Source organism: Hypoxylon fragiforme, assembly GCF_022984875.1.
Source record: "Hypoxylon fragiforme strain CBS 206.31 chromosome Unknown GGS25scaffold_7, whole genome shotgun sequence".
Lineage (NCBI taxonomy): Eukaryota > Fungi > Ascomycota > Sordariomycetes > Xylariales > Hypoxylaceae > Hypoxylon > Hypoxylon fragiforme.
In genome coordinates, this window is record NW_026054762.1 from 1,601,523 (window position 1) to 1,616,395 (window position 14,873).

The window sequence follows — 14,873 nt, forward strand, 5'->3', positions numbered from 1 at the left end:
GAACTTGTGCGAAATGGGAAGTTCTGAATCCAAGGAATGTCTGTAGAAATTCGTCATTCACCCCTCTCGGAACTTCTTGGATTGACACCGGGTTTTCAGGTAACAGATATAATTATGTATCTGCCCAGTTGAGTACATGCATGGAGGGGGTCAGTACTGAGGCGGACAAAACGGAAAGCCTTGAAATCTTTCTGGATGAAGCTAGAAACATGGGGTTTCTTTGATGACCATCATCATTTTCAATAACTGGGGTATATTCACATAACTGAATAATTTTATAGATTCAATAATGATGTTATTGTCATTGAATTCTTGAAGAAGTGTCAGTTGAAGAAAGCCTTGGAGGCGTATGAGCTGATATTGGCAAAGAAAACGAAAAAGAAAAAGAAAAAGTAAAAAGCAAAGTGGGAGGAAGGGGGATACAATAGGATGAAGGGGTGTCCAAGTTTGAGTTTGATGGTGCTTTGCATAGGTGCATACCCTGATTGCCGCGTGTAGGTAGTTACTACTACTACATAGGTACTAGTAGTACCTGTACCTAGTACATAATACCTGAGCACCAAACTAATAAACGTCTTTCGCAGATTAATACCAGGTAGTAGAATGCAATACTCAGGCATTGCATATTCCGTAATGATGGATACTGTATGGCATAGTATGAGTGCTTATACTTCTACCTACTCAAGTAGCCTACTCAAATATGTAGAGAAGAAAAAGCAAAAGCAAAAAATATAAAAACATCCTGAGGTACTGAACAAATGATGTGGTGTGGAAAGTCGCGGAAAGCTTGATGGAGGTTGTAAAGCGAAACTTGTCAGGTCTGTGCGGATATCGTGTGATTTTTGACCAACCAGCAACGGCTGCTGTTAATTCCCCATCTACCCCTTGTGCCCCTTGTCGTTGAAAAAAGTTGGGTAGCTCTGGCTGGGTAGTTCTAGCCTCTAGGTATGGGATTAAGCCGCTAAAAAAAACAAATGGTACGCCCATCACCTCCCCCATTCTCCCCCCCCATTCAAACTTGCAGTCTGCTGTACGGTACCAGACTACCAGTAAACGTCTGTGTCAGTGTGTCTACACCTACCTCCACACATCCCATCCCCCCGACACAACCCGTCTTGACCTGTGCTGGAGCTTTACAGGAATTGGCTCGATCACGTTAGCCTCATATGTAGAAATTAGAAATTAGCAATGGATTTTAAATTATCGGCATCAAAGATATCCCTGTGACACAACTATCTTTGCCCCCCCTGTCGCTGGCAAGAAAGCTGTCGCAATGACGCCACTTGATTGGTCGGACCTCGTCGCAACCTCCTGTTTACCTGCAACCTCGTCGACCTCAACCTCACTACCTCTCGTTCTCGCCCTCATCAGCACTCCATCAACCTTTACCCAAAATCTCTCCAAAACCTCTCCTTCGTGGTCGCAATCATCCAGCGACTGCTATTAGAAATTAAATATTCAATTTTCTGCCACATATACCACACTATTCACCTCTCTTTTGCACCGTCATGCCTGTCGAGCTCCGCAAGCGCAAAGCTCCTGCGCCGGCCCCAGAGCCTCCGGCCAAGAAGCAATCCAAAGTATCCAAGGCAGCTACTAAGGTGAAGGAGACTGTCAAGGCCAAACCTGCAAAGTCTGCCACTGCCAATGGCTCATCCAAGCCCGCGAAGCCCGCGAAGCCCGTCGTCGGTGACACTATCACCCTCGACGGCTTTGGCGGTGAGATCGAGACTAATGACGGCAACAAGACTACTTTGAAAGCCTTAGTAGATGAGAGCAAGTCCGGAGTTGTGCTCTTCACATACCCCAAGGCCTCAACCCCTGGCTGTAAGTACAACCAAGTGCGATGGTCACACAATGCGCATGTTATGTTTGGCGATAGCCATGTCTAACCTGGCACATAGGTACCAACCAAGCCTGTCTCTTCAGAGACTCCTACGAGCCCTTTACTAAGGATGGTCTCGCTATCTATGGCCTTTCGACTGATTCGCCCAAGGCCAACACCACCTTCAAGACCAAGCAGAACCTACCTTACCCGCTGCTATGCGACCCCAGCGCTACCCTTATTGAGGCTATTGGTCTCAAGAAAGCACCCAAGGGTACCACTCGAGGTGTCTTTGTCGTTGACAAGGCTGGAAAGGTCCTTCTTGCTGAGCCTGGCAGCCCAGCTGGCACGGTCGAGGCTGTCAAGAAGCTGGTTGCTGCCAGCGAGGGAGATGTCGCAAAGGAGCCTGCTGACGAAAAGCCAGCAGAAGAGCCCGCCAAGGAAGCCAAGACTTCTAATGGCGACACTGCTGAGGAGAAGAAGGATGTTGGAACCGCTGAGTAATGAGAGAAGGGAATTTCATTCGTCTGGTTTTGTCTATGGATTAGGTATCTTGTCATCTGGTGACGGCAGAATAGTCTTGTTGAAATCTTAGTACCTGGCTTGCGCATCAACGTAGATAACCAGGATCAATCAAGCACAATCAACGTGATCCGCTTGCTACTTTCAATGTGACATATATCTAGATATTGCATCATCGAAGAAATAGGAACCTGATTGATCTCCATTCAAGTTTTAGCCTACCAAGGGTACCTACTACTATGAAGGTCAATGTAGTAAGATTAGAAGTCAACTTGTACAAACTTGTATAAATGTTAGGAAATGTGAGGAAATGTGAGGAAATGTGAGGAAATGTTAGGAAATGTTAGATAGTGCATGATAGTGGGGACATGGAAGACCGGGGATTAGCCGGGTGGGTTTATTTTTGACCAACACGATGAATCTGATTGGATTAGAAGGTTGATCTAAAGTTGATCTTCAGTCAATTGAAATCATTGAAACCTCTCATATCGACCAAATCGACCAAATCGACCATATCGATCATATCGGTCCATACGATCCCATACTATAGCCCGACTTGCCGAAGCTCTGTTATTCCTATCCTTCTTCAATTGACTCTACAACCAACATCACATCCCACCATGGCGTCCAAGATCGCCCCCGTTCTCTTCAGAACGTCATTTCGCCCAGCATACCGGGCATCCCGATCACAGTTCCGAACATTCACATCCGGTAGCTCGAGGAGGAGTGAGACTCTTGCAGTAGTATGTATGCCTTCTACATTCTACACGAAGCTACTCTACGACCAGCTACATCCTACACGAGCCTTGCAGGCGTTGCTACTGTGAAAAGAGTTACCTGCAATTGCTAGCAGAGCTGTTGCTAACCTAGATCTGTCTTGCGACAACAGCACCGAAATTCGCCCGACAACAACCCCGACCTACCTTTCAAGTTTTCTGCCCAAAATGAAGAGGTTATTGCCGAGATCCTGAAACGATACCCGCCACAATATAAGAAGGCAGCTGTCATGCCACTGCTGGACCTTGGACAGCGCCAGCACGGCTTCACGTCCATATCCGTCATGAACGAGGTGGCGCGACTCCTCGAGATGCCTCCTACTCGAGTTTACGAAGTCGCCTCCTTCTACACCATGTACAACCGGACACCCGTCGGCAAATTTCACGTCCAAGCTTGCACCACGGTAAGTTTGTGTTGACTTCCTTACTCCTTGCATCTTTTCGTCGCAAACATTTCTACGCATATGACTTGGGGATGCTTTACATAGAGTATAGAGTATATCGCATCATATAAGCGGCTAAATAGTTAGAAGCTGAAGAGTTAGAAAGGGGGATTATGTCGCGCGTAGGCAAGATGCCTAGCGGAGTTTGTCATTTGCGCAATGCGGCATGAAGAATTGATATGTCGCAAACTAATATGATATCGGAACAGACACCCTGCCAACTCGGCGGCTGCGGCAGTGACTCCATCGTCAAGGCGATCAAGGAGCACCTAGGGATCAAGCAAGGCGAGACGACAAGCGATGGACTGTTCACATTCATCGAGGTCGAGTGCCTGGGCGCTTGCGTCAACGCCCCCATGATCCAGATCAACGACGACTACTACGAGGACCTCACACCCGAAACCACCAAGCAACTCCTCACAGCGCTGAAAGAGAGCGCCACCTCATCCAGCTCCAGCGTCAAAGTGCCCGCCCCAGGTCCTCTGAGCGGCCGCCAGACTTGCGAGAACAGCGCCGGCCAGACGAATCTGACGAGCGAGCCGTGGGGCATCGAGACTACGAGAAAGGACTTGTAGATGATGAGGGGCGAGTAACGAGGAATGGATGACTTCGTAGAGCATTGGGCCAACGTAGTAGTTATAGCCTCTCTGTACATACTACCTTAGCAAACACCTGCATTGATTCACGGAAAACAAGCAAACCCAAAAACCATTTCCACAGTTCCAGATTCTTGTCTTCTTTTATATACCTTTTTTTCTTACTTGACGGACCAAGATGCTGATATTAGTGCCTGTCTGCTGGGCACTTATATGCGTATTGGATATATCGGTTGATTGATTCGCTAACGTAGGTACCCTATATATCGTAGTAGTACCTATCTAATCCAGATCGTAAATCTCAAAACGACATTTAGGTAGGTTTTTTTTTTTGGGTTTCCCCCCCTTCCCCTTTTTCTTATTTCTCATTCCTTATTTCGTTTCATCATCATCAAACTACATACATTCAATGCTTCCCTCCTCTCTCTCTCTCTCTCTCTCTCATCCGACGGCCAATTTAGCAAAAATTTGAAATACCCAAGAGAACAAGAAAGAAAAAAAGCCTAGGTAAAGATGAAAATAGAAAAAAAAGGAGAGGGAGTTAGTTAGCTCCTCGACCCTTTTTTTTGGGGGGGGGGGGGGGGGGGGGTTGGAACTCCCTTACCCCTTACCCCCACCCCTCGAAATACCTCAAGTTAAGTAGGTAGGTAGGTAGGTAGGTACATATGTGGGAACTGAGGTGCTTGTGCAGATAAGCAGGTAGGCAGGCATCTTATGATATATAAACGGCACACCCCTACTCCAGCCTGAAGATCCAACCGTCGCCTAGCCGCCGGTTGTTCTCGCCCAGGCCGCCGAAGATTAAGATGGCATTTTCTTCCAGATCGCCGAGGGGCGCGCTTGCGAGCCAGCCCCGCGGGGCCGGGCCCTGGACATCCAGCTCGTCCTCGTCGTCGTAGGGGCCGACGGTTACGCGGGTCCACTTGCCCTCGCCTGTCTTCCGGCCGACGGCGTGCATGACGGCGTCCGAGAAGCTGGCGGCCGTCATGCCGATGGGCGGGATCTGGAAGGCCCAGACGTCGCCCCAGAACTGGCCTGCGCCGGCGTGGCCCTCGGCGCTCGGGCTCTGCTCGCCGAGCATCAGAACCAGGTACTCCCGCCCACCGCCGCTAAGCACAAGCTCAAGGCTGCTTACGCTGCGGTGTCCGGGCCACTCCTCGGCCGCGGGTTGTGCGAGCTTAGATTTCTCATCGCTGTCTGTCACGATGATAGACCCGGGCTGGACCAAGGACTGCCACTGCCCGCGGGCAAACACGCCGATCTCGCCCTTGCTAACGCGGTCGTCGAACTCGTCAAGCACAAGCTCCAGAACGTCGAGTTGGCCTCCTAGTTCCGCCTGGCCGTCGTACCCGCCAAAGCGGTACAGCCTACCCTTAGCTAGCGTCAATGCCGCACCGCCTCGCGCTGGCCCTGGGGCTGAAGGAAGAACCTTCCAGGTGCGGCTGCGTACGTCGAAAGCCCAGACGTCGTTTGTGCGTCCGCCATCCGCCGTGCATCCGCCGTGAATAATAAACGTGCCGAATCCGGCATCTTCCTCATCGGTTGCGTGTTCAGCGACGCTCCCGGCAATGGGGCGCTGCGGGATTCCAACCTCGGCTGAATCACCCTCGGCCCACTGCTTCCAGCTAGAGGCGCGGCGCAGGGGCTTGATGGCAAAGTCTCGCGGCTTGTCGGTAGCGGTGGCGGCAAAGTAGCTGCGCGGGGGTGGCACAGCGTCATCGTCGTTACGCGGGTTGTATGGGTCCAGGGCTGACCACGTATGTGTTTTGGTCTCGAAAACCCAGACGCGGCCATGCTCGTTGAGCGGCTCGGATGCAGACTCGACGCTACGGCCACCAAATAGGAAGATTCGCGATCCGATAACGGCCGTTGCGTGGCCGACACGCGCACACGGAACCTCGTCACCGACAGCCTTAGACTTCCCTTTATCGAGCGTAGCAGATGAAGGCTCGCTAGGGAATTGGGAGGTGCCGGTTGGGTTTGGAGAGCTCAGCGGGACTTCAGTCAAGGGATCTTTGAGCTCGGCCTCGGTTTCGTCCTCCTCCGTAATAGGCGTTGGGGCTTCCTCAGTTGGCCGGTGCTGCTGTTGAGGTGGCCGGGCCTTCACGGCGTAGTAGTCGGCTGGAGCGCCGGAGGAAGGTAGCGCGATGACATGCATGTCGTTGTCAGTAGGTTTACGGGCTTCGATCTCGCCACCAAATATATAGGCATTGCCGGCAACAATGTCGAGTGAATGCGAGGAGCGCGGAAGCGGCGGGATAGCGACATGTTGCCAAGTACCCTTCATTGTGGGACGACCGGTGTTGCGCTGTAAGTGAGGAAGATGAGGCATCGAAGGCATCGAAGGCATCGAGGGCATTGAGGGCATGCCTTGCGGCAGAGAACTGAATAGGTCGGTGCCGCGACGCTTGAGTTTCGTAAAGGACTCCATCTTGAACTGTATATACAAAAAATGTGCCCAGTAGATAGATATGCAGCTAAAGTAGTGCAGCAGTTTAAGTAGATAGAAATATATAACTAGAGTAGATAGAGTTTGAAGACAAGCTGGACAAGCTGCTTGTTTTTTTAAAGTTGAATGTAGGTGTGTAGATCGGGATTGTTCCCGAGCTTTGGGGAGCTGTGATGTGACGTGACGTATGGCAATCTGATTGAAGGAACCTTCCGTAGGTGAGGGGTAGGTACTAACTAGGTAGGTAGGTACCTTATAAGAGAATGAAGTAATTTCTTTGAATAAATTGAAAAGAGTACGTATTGATTGTTGGTATATATATGTATATATTGCTTTAATGCGAGTTGTGTATCACAAGAAATAGAAAACAAGCAAACAATGTTGTTATGTATATATGTATGTATGTGAGAGGGAAGGTGAAAGAGAATCAATCAATCTCGTATAGCAAGATAGCGAGATAGCCTGAAGCTCAGTGAGCTGACAATAACGCAGGGGCGGCGCGGCGCGGGGTTCTAGGGTAGGCTAGGTAGGTATCCACTAAACCTGACCTGATAACGTTACCGTTGTATGAACTAAGCCCTGTCAAACCCACTAGAAATCCGAGGTTTATCGAACCAAGATCATCCCTATCCGAGAGCTCGCTAATATTTTTTAGAAATATCCGTTATGGATAGTTATGTCGCTGTATGTATTAGGTAGGTAGATAGGTAGGCAATGTGCATACCTATACTACCTACATAACCTCCCGGATCCCCTCGGATTTTGATAACTCCAGGAAATGATGAATGACCGATGATGAATGATGTACTATTACATGCAATGGCGACCCTCAGAAAGACATATGCCGCCCCCCCTAAGATTGCTCCAATCTTCCGAACCTATACCCGTGTTTACTACCTTACAGCTTGCCCATTCAATATGGCCAAGTAACCGGTAAAATCTCTAAACCTAACCCTAGTTATTTCATTGACCATACTGTCGTTTTCGTGTCTTTCCTTTTGGCTTTGGGAGTTCGACCATCCAGCCAGGAGGGCGAAGAGGCGGCATGCCTGGAACCATACCTCTTCCAGCACCGCGGCCTCTGCCATGACCCGTACCAGCCAGACCAATAAACCCCGGCAACATTGGAGGGTTTGGGGGCATAGCATGTTGTGGGAGCGGGAGCGGTGGTGGTGGGGGCGGTGGAAGCTCCATTGGCCACATTGCCATCAACACAGCTGCTCCTGGCTCGATCAGATCCTCCCATAATTCGGGAAGGATAATCACAGCGGAGTCCCGCGAAGGAAGGAACGGAAATGCGCCCGCCGGAAGCAGGAGATCAGGCGTCGTGATCCCAGGAGATGAGTCGGTTTCTGCCGGCGTTGGCATGGATGATGAGGGCTGTATGGATCCTCCTGGAGGTGCCATCCCGGACCCGAGGCCCGTGGGCTGGGGAATGCATGCGAGGAGATCGTAGTGTCCCGCGTTCACGTGAGCTTCGAGCCCATCCACATGAGCAAAGGAACTTCGAATGAGACGTTCCATGCCCTGGAATTAGATCAGCCATGGCAAATGAATGCTTGTGAATACTATGGTTACAGGTAGGAGAAGGGTACTATATATCCATGGATAAAAAAAGAAATTGTAAAAAGGGGGAAAGAATTCTAACTCACCGGCCAAGTTTTGACCTTCTCCCAGGGAAAGACAAATTGTCGGCCCACGGCATCTTTAAATCGGATCGGCAACTTCTGCGGCGGCCTGTCTGCTGATTTTTCCCAGCCGGGCTCTCCGTAAACGAGCGGTCGAAAGGCCGGGGCTTCGGTGCCGGGAGATTCGCTATTGCTCGGACCACTTATAGTTGGCGAAGAGTGGGGAATATGCGCCTCTGAATCTCCTTGTGGTTCGGCTTTTTGTTTCTGCTTCTGCTTTTGCTTGCTAGTTGGCGCAGACTCTGATGAACTTTTGCGATTTAGCTCGGGAGGAGTCGGTCTGCTATCCGGGTGAACATCGTCTCCAGACTCGGTCTCCTTCTTGCCCTTGCAGTCCATGCCTGTCGGTATAGGAAATTCCATGTTCTTTAGACCCTCGGATATGCATGAGACATCTGTAGCATGACATCCTGGAGGAATGCCTCCATGAGTGGAAGTGACTGATGCACCGGAACACACTCCGATAGCGAGTTTCTCACTGACTTTCACCGGAATCTTGCCTTGGTCTGAAACTTGATCATCGTTTTTTATTGTCGATAGGTTGACTTCTCTTGATAAGGTGTCATTGTTGGATATAGTGGGTACGTCAATGGCTGCTGAGTCACCGAGAGCTTCCCCATGGTTATGGAGACTACCGGGGTCTATGGCCTCTTGGACTGGGGGGTTGCTGCTACTAGTTGATACAGACAAAACTGCCTCTTCTTTAACAAGCGAAGATCCCCAGTCCTCACCGATAAGGTCTCGTTCTGAGTCAGCCATCCCACTCCCGGGGGTCGGTGGGCCTACTCCGGCTCCTGCGATGTGATCTCCAGAAGGGTGACGAGTCTCAAAAAGGATATGTCAGGTTCGATGCCGTTACGTTAGTACGCCCCCAAAGTAGTTATATATAGAATTGAGAAAACGGGCCGAAGGCGAGTTCTGTGGTAATGGATGTATTGACGTACGTACGTGTCGTACAGGACTGTGAGTAATGTACAACCACAGTGCTGGAGAAGAAAGCATTTGAAAGAAAAAGAGCCGAAAAGGTTGCGGCTGAGTGTTTGTACAACACAGTCTACTGGACTAGGGGGGGGCATACGGGGTATACGGGGTACACATTACAATGGGCTCTATGATATAAAGTACACGTGCTAGTGTCATGGCCAAGGCACCAACTTCCATAATGGTGGTGGGGTCTACATGTAGGCATGGAGGTTGGCGGGTTGCCCTTGCCAGCAGTGATACCGGTAGGGTATTACTAGGTATTACATACTACATACTAGTACCTAGTATCCCCAGCGCTAGTCGCGGGAACTAGTGTAAGTCCAAGGTAAGCCTGGTAAGGTATACATATATGTAGCATATGGAAATTACAAAGGTGAACCCAGAAATAGGGATACATAGGGCAGACAGACTAAGACAATCGATATTTTTATCGATTCTGAGTAGTACTTTAATGTTTAACATTGAGCTAATTGATGTCATCTTATGTGCAGTGTTTCTCCTCCATATGTATATCCATACCTACCTAACCTAGTAGATACCTATCCATGTTTATGTAGGTGCCTCGATGGGTATGCAAGTAATCCAGCGTTATGTATGTATGTATGTATGTATGTATGTATGTATGTGCAATACAAAGCATGTGTATCAGATAACCATCACCGGAGTCCTTGCTCTACCTAATGTTCTTTATCACGCTACTATGTAAATATATCTAAACTTACTGGGCAGATACCGATGCAAGTAAGACGGGTATTACACTGGTTAATCCAGATAGATTGGAAATGCTACCCTTTCATCAAGCACCTACCTACATGTAACACGGATCTCGGCTCCGAATTTGCTGACACTCGGCAGTGGGTACCTGGTACCATATCAGCCAGATGTGGAATTTGAACAAAGTGCAGTTGTCCATTTTGTTTACCTATGTGTGCTAGACTAGGTAGGCGGTAGGTGCCTGGTAGTTGCCTGGTAGTTGCCACTTCTTCGGTCGGCCTCCAGCTATGTGACCTTACAGATACAGGGCTCAGGAGTCTGCCTCATGAATGTCTCTAGCTACTACTTCGGTAGTCTGATACAAGGGGTGAAAATACTAGGATGTCAGTCATGATTATTAGGCATCTTGCTTGAGGAAGTGGAAGTGTATATCCAGTGAAGGCGCATATTGGTATCATTCAATGTCTACATAGTCCTTGATTTCATTCGTGTTAATCGTATAGGTAGATATTTTACCATATTCATTCCAAACCGAGGGTATCCAAAAACGGCCCCTCCCTAAGTTTGTATACCAACGAGATTCATTATACATGGATGTGTGTCAGACCGAGCTGCTATACCTAGGTAGGTGTGACAAGCAAGCCACAGGATGGTCTGGCTTTTTTTTTTAATTGGAGACAATCATTCCTCAACTTCCTCGCCCTCGGCATCCTCATCTCCATTGTGATCTGCCACCGCCCCCACGATAAGACCTCCGTTAGTCTTCAGGGGGTTGCGTAATCTCCACTTCCCCCTTTCGCCCCTCTCAACGATCGCGATCTCGGGCCTGGTCGCCCACTCCATCAACGTCTCGTCATGCGCCCCGCCAAACTCGATTGGGGGCTCGGAGCCAGTGACGGCCTTCTCCAGGTGCTTCGCGACGTGCTCCATCCGCTCGTCCCAGGCGTTGGAGCCGTCGAAGCGGGCGTTGCAGTTGGCCGCCGGGCACCGCATGTAAGTCGGCAGGTCGCACCGCGTCCGCTTCGCCTCGTCCTGGTGTTTTCGCTCCTGCGCCTCCCACTCGGGCGCGGGTTTCCTTTGCTTAACCTGCTTCTTGAGGCCGGCGGGGATGTGCATGCGGCGGAGGTGCTGGGTGTAGAGGTCCTTGCGGTTGAATATGGTCCCGTTTGGCGAACGGACGCCGTGGGAGCAGGAGGAGGGGGAGGCATTGGGCCGGTTGCGGCCAATCGTTGTTGGTTTGCTCGACGATCTTGAGCATTGGTCTTGTAGGCAGACCCAGTAGTTTAGGACCAGATGTTGGGAGGAGCAGTGTCGTTTCCATTCGTTCTTACTGGCAAAGGTCGATTTGCAGCCTGCGAATCCGAAAACGCAGATAAAGGGTCGCGTGTGTTGCTTCTTGATGTGGTTGTTCAAGCTGCCCTCGTCCTTGAACAAGACCTTTTTGGGGCACTCGGGGCAGGATAAGTTGCCCTTTGGTGGCCCATGTATCACAGGCTTCGCAGCCTGTCTATGCGTTGCAGTGGGGATGTTGAGCTCGGTCTTAAGTCGTTTTACTTCTGGTAGAGATGTAGAACTGTTGCGGCGTTTGCATGTCCTCATCTGGCGGCTTGCATTATAATTTGTCTGCATGTACTTCTGAGTTGGTTTGTATTCATCGTCGTCATCCTCGTGTTTTATTTCGAACAGTTCAGCTTCCTCGCCAGATGTCATTTCATCTTCCGTATCAAATTCCGGATAAAGTGCACCCGACTCTGGCATGTGAACCTCTCCCTTTGCTTCCGGTGTGAACCCTTGGGGGCTCATAGGCCGGGCAGTATTGACCTGCCCGAGACCGAGGCCGCAGCATGTGCTTAAGTGGGAGATACTGTCGTCACTTGTCATGCTGTAACTTCTGGAAGGAAATTCTGCTTTAAGGTTTACATCATCAGAATAGCTTTCAGGCGTCTCCTGGAAGGGATTGATGTCGAATGGCTTTACACAATCGTCCGCAAGGCCTGTGAGCTGGTATAGTTGATCACGGGAGTTGGGGCTCATCTGGAAAAATGGGGACACCACGGTTGTATCAGTAGGTGTAGGAGGCGAGTGCGCCTGATAGTAGTCTCCCTCTCTCGGTGGACTTAATGCGCTGCTGGTCGTTGATGATGTGTGAGAGAATGACGGCGAGTCGCGACGTTGAACAAGACTGGAAGGAAGCGGCGGCACGTAGTCACCTCTTCGGACAACAGTTTCTGGAAGGGTGGTGTCAAATATGCAGATTGAAGACTTGCTGTTATCCGTCAAGTATCGTTGAATCTGTGGAGTCCAGTGTAGGGCGGAAGGCTTGAGGTTAGGATCGATGAAGCCATCCATCGATATATCCGTCTCCATGTATTCCGGGAGTTGCATGGCTTCGGAGTAGGTATAGTGTTGATACTCCATCTTTCTCAGGTATCCTATTGTTAATGAGCTAGATGTGTTTGGTGATGGTCACATTAAGGCACCTCAGGGTCTAAGTAAGATGTTCTAGATGGTCGTTGATAGAATAAATGGGAGGCACAGTCCTTCGACTTCGGGTCTTGACCGGGTCCTTGTCGGAAATAAGCCCCGACGGCAAAGACCACGAGGAGAAAAGTTGGTATATAGTATAATATGTATAATAGAATGTCAGAAGATGACCGAAAAGCAAGCTCCTAGCTTGACTTAGGACATGAGATAGGACTTGTGAAGGGAAGCTTGGTGTTGCATATGTTGTAGGACATGCCTCGCAAGCAACAAAGAGGCGAAGCAAGAAATAAGAAGCAGCTTGCCTCAAAGGATATAAATGATGCCATTGAGACAGAATAAACTAGACTGTTATGTTACTAGGCGTTCTAAGTTGTACATGGGGGAGAGTAGGAATCCTTCTGACCCCCCTCCAGCTCTGGAGGGAGCTCCACGCAGAGCCGCAGAGCCGCAAAAATTGTAACCTTCCGTCTCGTAAGGGGAAGCGTGGCTGAAGGGCACTGCGGTCATCTTATTGCTTGGCACAACCCCTGCAGGCGTCTAGTAGAGATGGGACGTATCAACACAGTATGCTTACCCCTGGCCCAACCTGCCATCCAGTCCTGGGATTGGTCAAGAGGGGTGTGCGGGATCAACTGGTGTAGGTATTGTTGGTTGTTAGTATACATACATATACCTACCAGGTAATTAGGTACCCAAAAGGACATTATGAAAGATCGAAAAGCGAAGACTCTATTCTTCTATAGTACTAGTCTTGTATACAGAAGAGTATGCGAACCATTCATAGCGGGTCGCGCCCTACCTGTTGGAGAAACGCCTGCATAACCCCATGGCTTAACATGGCTTTAATGGTGGCATTTGACGGGGTCTATAATTTTGATCAAGGATTTATCTAAAAATAATAAAGACAGAGATGAAAAGCAACTAACATTTAAGAATGTGTATAAACTTCCTTGCAAAGGTGATCGAGTTGAAACTCTACGAACCTTGAAGTCGCCTCGTAAGGCGTCCACCCAGGCATAATGGTCGACAACACCTACATAGGCGGAATCACCTGATTCAGCCATAAACGACGTTTTCATATTAGAGGTACATAGGTAGCATGTATGTGCACAGATGAAGTCGCGTCAGCGTAAACAGAACAAGTCACTATGTAATATATGTAGTACTTATTGCGTTTGTATCCCATGGGTGCCCAGTCGCCGGTAACATCCTTGGTTTAGAGATCAAATTTTCGTCGGTCCCTGGTATTGGCTCTTTGTGACTACACACATTCGCCCGACTACATAGGTACTGCTAAAACTCTTCTCACACCCCACTGTGTTGGCCGCCAGGGGGGGTAGGGTCAGACCTATGTAATTCATCAAGATACATCACATATGTAGGCCTTATGGCGTGGTCCCGAGTACTTACATATGTACGTACTATACATATTAAGTAGCTAGTACACATGTATGAAGTGTGTATGGGGGAGGGGGGGATTTGCGATCCTACCTCAACCCCTAATATGTAACCAATATGGGGGGGCAGCGATAGAAGGTGGTTGACCGCCAAATCTAACTACCGTCTCTGAAGTCGTAAGAACCAGGACAAGTCTTCTCGGGCATGTTTGGCCTGTGATTCATGTATCGTAGACTTGGCCGTGATTTTTAAATGTCGGAATACATATCTGCCTACACTATATGTACGTATGTACCCAAAGACTCGAAGCACGTAATGCGTAGTACGTACATGTACCGTTGTATTGCTTTTCCGACCAACATTCTGGGCCGGCCCCCACCCTCCCTCTTCTATCGGGACCATATTCTTGTTGAGGGGCTTTCTGGATTTGGACCAACAGAGAGAAGCTGAATGCGAGTGCCCGGCGGCTAGAATGACCGGACTCACCAATAGGGGATCTAGTAGAACTACCTCAGCACCTAACAGCTCTACTAGCACGGTAAACTTGATAGGAATTACATTCGGGTCGGACCATGCGGTACATAGACGGGATTTCTTTTTGAGTCCGTGTGGATTTCGGTAGCAGCCGCTGAAGTGCATGTACCTACATGTAGGTTGACTCTAACCTTACATTGTCATCACGATGAAAGGAACATTGAAGAAATTGCGGGGATAGAAAGCGAGAAAGTGAGCAACTGGAAATTGACTTGAATCCTTGATGTAAGTAGTACATGTACTAGGTAGCTATGTATGGATGAGAATCGGATTCTCATGAGATATGTGTAGAAAGGACAAGGATATTTCAAAGCACATACCTTAGGTAAATACCTAGGTACTATGTAGTTATCTAATATGTACAATACAATACATAGGTAGTTACTACTAACTAGTAGTAGTAGACGGCGACCTCCTGGGACGTGGGGGCTATGTATGCGACCGGACAGATGCCACAATG

At 49.3% G+C, this 14,873-nt stretch overlaps 6 protein-coding genes across 6 annotated transcripts; 2 read left to right on the forward strand and 4 right to left on the reverse strand.

The window, feature by feature from the left end:
* Positions 1-320: 320 nt before the first annotated feature.
* Positions 321-788, reverse strand: GGS25DRAFT_499325 (uncharacterized protein; the record flags this gene model as incomplete). Its single annotated transcript, XM_049261764.1, has 1 exon — positions 321-788. The coding sequence occupies exon 1, from the start codon at positions 618-620 to the stop codon at positions 324-326; it is 297 nt and encodes a 98-aa protein (XP_049114712.1). The 5' UTR covers positions 621-788.
* Positions 780-2,747, forward strand: GGS25DRAFT_499327 (AhpC-TSA-domain-containing protein). Its single transcript, XM_049261765.1, is given in 3 exon segments — positions 780-1,827; positions 1,905-2,672; positions 2,683-2,747. The coding sequence occupies 2 exon segments, from the start codon at positions 1,509-1,511 to the stop codon at positions 2,327-2,329; spliced, it is 744 nt and encodes a 247-aa protein (XP_049114713.1). The 5' UTR covers positions 780-1,508; the 3' UTR covers positions 2,330-2,672; positions 2,683-2,747.
* On the forward strand, positions 2,748-4,293 carry GGS25DRAFT_499328 (thioredoxin-like [2Fe-2S] ferredoxin-domain-containing protein). The gene is made up of 3 exons (XM_049261766.1): positions 2,748-3,090; positions 3,237-3,527; positions 3,776-4,293. The coding sequence occupies exons 1-3, from the start codon at positions 2,968-2,970 to the stop codon at positions 4,139-4,141; spliced, it is 780 nt and encodes a 259-aa protein (XP_049114714.1). The 5' UTR covers positions 2,748-2,967; the 3' UTR covers positions 4,142-4,293.
* Positions 4,294-4,751: 458 nt separating this feature from the next.
* GGS25DRAFT_499331 (uncharacterized protein) lies at positions 4,752-7,006 on the reverse strand. Its single transcript, XM_049261767.1, has one exon. The coding sequence runs from the start codon at positions 6,591-6,593 to the stop codon at positions 4,899-4,901; it is 1,695 nt and encodes a 564-aa protein (XP_049114715.1). The 5' UTR covers positions 6,594-7,006; the 3' UTR covers positions 4,752-4,898.
* Positions 7,007-7,083: 77 nt separating this feature from the next.
* Positions 7,084-9,205, reverse strand: GGS25DRAFT_371078 (uncharacterized protein). Its single transcript, XM_049258188.1, has 2 exons — positions 8,264-9,205; positions 7,084-8,138 (listed from the first exon to the last, which is right to left on the reverse strand). Exons 1-2 carry the CDS (start codon positions 9,056-9,058, stop codon positions 7,575-7,577), a joined length of 1,359 nt encoding a protein of 452 aa, XP_049114716.1. The 5' UTR covers positions 9,059-9,205; the 3' UTR covers positions 7,084-7,574.
* A 1,223-nt stretch (positions 9,206-10,428) lies between these two features.
* GGS25DRAFT_499372 (uncharacterized protein) lies at positions 10,429-13,159 on the reverse strand. The gene has a single exon (XM_049261768.1). The coding sequence runs from the start codon at positions 12,413-12,415 to the stop codon at positions 10,679-10,681; it is 1,737 nt and encodes a 578-aa protein (XP_049114717.1). The 5' UTR covers positions 12,416-13,159; the 3' UTR covers positions 10,429-10,678.
* Between the last annotated feature and the right edge of the window lie 1,714 nt (positions 13,160-14,873).

What these genes read in the sequence shown, in the direction of transcription:
- GGS25DRAFT_499328 (XM_049261766.1), top strand. Translation starts at nt 2,968, where the DNA reads ATGGCGTCCAAGATCGCCCCCGTTCTCTTCAGAACGTCATTTCGCCCA. An exon ending in GGAGTGAGACTCTTGCAGTA is followed by an intron (nt 3,091 to 3,236) that starts GTATGTATGCCT and finishes TTGCGACAACAG; the next exon opens with CACCGAAATTCGCCCGACAA. An exon ending in ACGTCCAAGCTTGCACCACG is followed by an intron (nt 3,528 to 3,775) that starts GTAAGTTTGTGT and finishes ATATCGGAACAG; the next exon opens with ACACCCTGCCAACTCGGCGG.
- GGS25DRAFT_499331 (XM_049261767.1), bottom strand. Translation starts at nt 6,593, where the DNA reads ATGGAGTCCTTTACGAAACTCAAGCGTCGCGGCACCGACCTATTCAGT.
- GGS25DRAFT_499372 (XM_049261768.1), bottom strand. Translation starts at nt 12,415, where the DNA reads ATGGAGTATCAACACTATACCTACTCCGAAGCCATGCAACTCCCGGAA.
- GGS25DRAFT_499327 (XM_049261765.1), top strand. Translation starts at nt 1,509, where the DNA reads ATGCCTGTCGAGCTCCGCAAGCGCAAAGCTCCTGCGCCGGCCCCAGAG. An exon ending in CAAGGCCTCAACCCCTGGCT is followed by an intron (nt 1,828 to 1,904) that starts GTAAGTACAACC and finishes CCTGGCACATAG; the next exon opens with GTACCAACCAAGCCTGTCTC.
- GGS25DRAFT_371078 (XM_049258188.1), bottom strand. Translation starts at nt 9,058, where the DNA reads ATGGCTGACTCAGAACGAGACCTTATCGGTGAGGACTGGGGATCTTCG. An exon ending in AGAAGGTCAAAACTTGGCCG is followed by an intron (nt 8,139 to 8,263) that starts GTGAGTTAGAAT and finishes ATCTAATTCCAG; the next exon opens with GGCATGGAACGTCTCATTCG.